The following is a 5180-nucleotide window of genomic DNA, read 5'->3' on the forward strand; positions in this document are numbered from 1 at the left end:
TAGGAGAATGATGGAAAAGGTTATTTGGCTTTTGCCCATTGAAGAGAGGGGCTTTTGCCCATTGAAGAGAGGGACTTTCAGTCCATAGAGTGAGGCTGTCACCCATTGTAGAGAGGGTTTTGCTAATTGCTATGGATTTGGCTCTGCCCATTAATGAGGGGCTTTTGCCCATTACAGTGAAGAGAGGCTTCGGCCTAAGGTGGAGAAAGGACATAGAATTCAAGAGGGAGGGATTCTTGTCCATTGATGAGAGGGCTCTTGCCCATATAGTTGAAGACACCCTTTGTGGTGTAGTGTTGTAATAGTAAATATATTGGGTTATGTCTAGAGGAGACTGAGAGGGACTAACTAATATATTTACTATGAGCAGTTTGATGTAATATTGATTCTCTTGGGTGTAATTGGGTTGATGGGTAGTATAGCTTTGAGCTTGTAATGATGATTTATTTATAGATGATAGTGGAAGATGGCATGCCCGTGGATGTAGCCCTATGCGAGAGGGTGAACCACGTAAATATTGGTGTTTTGTGTGTTTATTTTATTTCTTTGCAGTTTATACACTTCCGCGATGCACAACAATTCCAATGCCGAGTCGTCGACCAAAAGACCAAATCTGGAAATGCTGCAAACATACAAACGGTAAACCAACAAAGCCAACAATACAATCGAGACACAGGGGCGAGCAAGGCGAGCGATGAGCAAGGCCGAGAAACACCACGAGCGCAAGACGCAAGCCCTAAGAGACAGTGCAGTCTGTGGGTCTCTGTCTGGCAGTGAGAGAGTGGAGGAGAGTGAGTGAGGAGTGAGGGAGGGAGATGGTTGATCAAAGGTTCATAAACATAATTAACAAGATTACTTGTCATTATATTCGTTCATTGATTAAATATGCTAAAATCTTATATTCGATATTATTCATTTAAACGTCTCATAAAAAAATATTATTCATTGAAGATTGTAAACAATTTTAATGGAATTGTTTTCTTCATATGGAGCAAGGCATGGCTCTAATCATGAAGGCACAACATTGCAGAAGAAGAGGAGGAATTCAAAGTTAAAAAAAAAAATATATATATATATATATATATATATATTAAGAAGAACAAATGAAACGAAAGGAAGAAGAAGAAGTGAGCAAATTCTATTGTATTAGAATTTAATTCTATTGTACTTTTATAAAAAAAAATTCATTATTTGAAATAAATATTAAAATAATAAAATTCTTTTGAATTTTATTAAAACAATAGTTACATGACTAAAAAATGAATACGCTATGGAGGAAAAAGAGAATAAATAAATAAATAAATAAAGAGTCTAAATAAATCGATTAGTTTAATGTGTTTGGAGATAATTGAAAAAATGAATAAAAGTAACTTACCAACATATAATTAAGGCCAATCGGAAATTGAACTCAGCCTAAACATAACATCCAAATTAAAATGAATTCCTACACCAACTCCCAACTCTTTTTTGAAATTAAATATATTATTAATAAAATCCAGGAAAAACTTAACAAAATAGATCCACACTATCCCTATCAATAGACCCCCCACTGACACCTAACCTAGGATCTATAGTGTTAAGTGAAAAAACTTGGAAAACATCCTCAAATAAAACATTACAAAGAGAGCTTGGAGGCTTATACAAACATATCAAAGAAAACTTTTATACCTAGAAAAATAGAGAGAAAGAGAGAAGCATAACAAGATAAATTTATACATGATAGAAATATTGTGCTACATTTGCCCCTGCATTCAAATGCGCTATGCACTTGAGACTGCATCTTCATTTAATTTGGCAATAATTTCGCATCTTCTTAGTTATGCTTCATTTGCCTAACAAGGTACAAAATTTATAAAAAAAGAAGAGGAAGAATTGTAAGAAATTTATGCTGAATGGATATAATCTTACAATAACAAAATCATATATAGTGCTAATTAACAATAAGAATAATTTATTTCCTAAAAAAATTAAGTATATTTAAATAAAAAAATAAAAGGAAAGCTTATTAAGATGAAATTATATACGAAGTAAGAAACATCACAAAATATTACCTGCAAAAACAAATTGCATTGAAAAGTTTCTTTTGGATAAACAATCTTAATTGTTGAATCTTTTTGGCCTTCGATGCCCTTCACCTTCAACCATCCTCACAAACCATACAGGCCTTCTTGTTTTAAACACAACATATCCCATTGCAAAACCAAATATTACCCCACATCCATACCCCGCTAATACAATTTTCCGTCCAAATCCATTTTTTGACTTGGAATCATTTTCTTTTGATGCTGTTGGTTGTTGCCTCTCCCCTTTGTCACATTTTTCTAGTCAAAATCCACACAATCCCAAATTTCCTTCATATGAAGCATTATGGAATGTGTTGAACTGCTTTCCTTCAGGTATGAGTCCTTCAAGTTGATTATGTGAAACTCGAAATACTAGGAGAAATGTTAAATCTACCAACTGAGTAGGAATCCTTCCAACAAAAAGATTTGACGAGAGGTCTAGTGATTCCAAATTGCTCCAATTCCCCATTGATGGTGGAATATTGCCTGTGAGTTGATTGTAAGATAAGTTGAGTTGCTAAAGTGATTTAAGCTTTCCAATCGACTGTGGAATTTTTCTTGTGAATTTATTGCCAGACAAATCAATGGTTGTAAGAAGCGTTTGGATTTTCACCAACTGAATCTCCAATCCTTTGAGTGTTAGACTCACAGAATAATCATAAGAAATATTTGGATCATGCATGTATTCCATTTTCACATCAGAGTTCACCATTGCTTTGAAATTTTTGAAATACTCTGCAGGTAAAGGTCCACTAAACATGTTATTGGAGAGATAAAAAATTCGTAGTTTTGAGAATGAATAATTGGTAGAGGACCCCTTCACCAAACCATGGAGTTTATTGGATTGCAGCATTAGAATTTGCAACTTCGGAAGAGTTTCCAAAAAATGAGGGAAAGTGTCATCTATATTATTGTTGCCAAGATCTAAAATTTCCAAATTTTTACAATTGGAGATGGTACGTGGGATTCTCCTTCGCAATTGGTTACTATTGAAGTTCAAATATCTCAGGCTGCTGCCTACTAAAAAAGTTTCAGGAATGGTTCCATGGAATTTGTTCATGCCCAAATGCAATACTGAAAGATTGTTGCTAAAATTTCCCAGACATTGTGGCATGAAGCCATTCAAACTATTGTTTGACAAGTCAAGAATTTGAAGAGAATTTAGCTTACAAACTGTTGAAGAAACTTCTCCTATCAATTTGTTGGATGAAAGAATGAGAACTTTCAAGTCTACAAATTTGAAAATTGAACTTGGAATTGGGCCATGCAACTTGTTATTGCTGAAATCAATATAACTCAATGGATTATCTTGGAATGGACCTAAATGACTAGTGAGTTGATTATTCTTGAGGATTAAAGTTTCCAATTGAGGTAGGGTAAATAGAGAGGCTGGTATTGTTGCATTTAAGAAGTTATAGGAAAAATCCAGCCTATATAGATTTGAAAACCTGCCTAATTGGAAAGGGATAGGGCCTGTAAACCGATTATTTGATAAACTTAAATAAAAAAGTTGTGTGAAGTTCACAAAATAATTAGGAATTTGACCATTGAGATTGTTGTTTTGGAGGTTTAAAAAATCAAGTTGTTTAAGGTTTTCAAATGAAGAGGGAATCTCACCACTGAAATTATTGTAGGAAAGGTCCAACCAAAAGAGTTGCTTAAGGCTTCCAATTAAGGATGGAATTCGACCACTGAAATTATTAAAGAAGAGGTCCAAATCAATGAGTTGAGTCAACTTACACAACAATTCCAATTTTGAAACTCTAAAATTACAAGGGGCGAGCCTTAATGTCACACCTTACCCCTCTGTAAGGCATAACATGATCCCGTAGAATACCTAATGAACTACCGAACTTCACCTACCGATAACTCATTAAGTACCCTACAAGGGATTTTAAAACAATTTTCTTATTTTTGATAAGTGGTGAGCATTTCTAATAAGTATTTAAAACATTTAGTTGAAATTAAAACTAATTAATATTTTTGGCCATTTTAGTTTTCCGCAAATTTTATAAAAATTTTGACAGAGTTTCCTCTGTATTTTGAAAAAAACCGTTCTTCGAATACCTGTAAAAAGCACTTCAAAAAGTTTTTCTCAACCACTACTTCGGTTTCACAATCAAACTCAATCAATTTCTCAAAATTCATAAGTTCAATAGTTCTCAAAATACTGTCAATCAATATCATTCATATTTCATTAAAAACAAAATAATTTATACACAACCTTAAAAATTTATATCAAAAGAAACACAAACTAAACTTTATTACAAACTTCATACAAATTTGTGTACAAGCTGCTCAAGACCCATTTTTACATGTCCATACATTTATGTGCAATATATACATCAAAAGAAGTATTTACAGTTAGGGTATAAATTATACCCGAAGGCTTCAAGCTGATGACTTCACACACTTCAGCAGCTCAGTCTGCTGCTCCTCTAGTCTCTGTATCTGCGGCAAAGAATAAAGCTATCACGAGTACTAGGACTCAGTGGTGCACAATATACTAAAATAATCTTTATGCAAAGCTTAAAGCACATTCATTCAAAAATTTGGCTAAACATGAAAATTAAATACAATCATGCATTGTGAGATTTTACATGTAAACCAAGTTCATTTCAAAGTATCAAAACACATTTCATAAAACCCACAGTTAGATCACGCCATTCGAAACAAATAGAATCTCAATAGCCAGAGGCTAAAGAGAAATCATATCACAAGGCTAGCTAGCTCAAATATATGGATATCCATTCACATCCTCTTCTACTGGCACACCTCAACACTTCTCAAGAGAAGGAATCAAAATTCAAAACAAATTACCCCCACTAGTCGTGCTAGTGAGGTGTTCAAATATATGGTCATGATACTGTGGTTTCAAAACTTATCTTAACAATTTGCTAAACATTGTCATTTCAAATATACATAATAAATTTCAACAATTTAGATCAAACATCATAAGAATGCCATAATCCAATATTTCACATTATTCAAATCGATATGCAAAAGATGATTATAAAAGTATATGTTGTGCACAAACCTCAAACGAGTCGCCTGTTGGCCTTGACTCGACTCCTCGGGTTCTGTCCCGGTATTCTTTTCCACTGAAACACGAAATTT

The 5180-nt window shown here is 33.6% G+C and overlaps 1 protein-coding gene across 1 annotated transcript; it reads right to left on the reverse strand.

The window, feature by feature from the left end:
* Positions 1 to 2325: 2325 nt before the first annotated feature.
* LOC131173031 (receptor-like protein 9DC3) lies at positions 2326 to 2775 on the reverse strand. Its single transcript, XM_058134685.1, has 2 exons — positions 2637 to 2775; positions 2326 to 2549 (listed from the first exon to the last, which is right to left on the reverse strand). The coding sequence occupies exons 1-2, from the start codon at positions 2773 to 2775 to the stop codon at positions 2326 to 2328; spliced, it is 363 nt and encodes a 120-aa protein (XP_057990668.1).
* Positions 2776 to 5180: the final 2405 nt, after the last annotated feature.

Source organism: Hevea brasiliensis, chromosome 14, assembly GCF_030052815.1.
Source record: "Hevea brasiliensis isolate MT/VB/25A 57/8 chromosome 14, ASM3005281v1, whole genome shotgun sequence".
In the NCBI taxonomy this organism is placed as follows: Eukaryota; Viridiplantae; Streptophyta; class Magnoliopsida; order Malpighiales; family Euphorbiaceae; genus Hevea; species Hevea brasiliensis.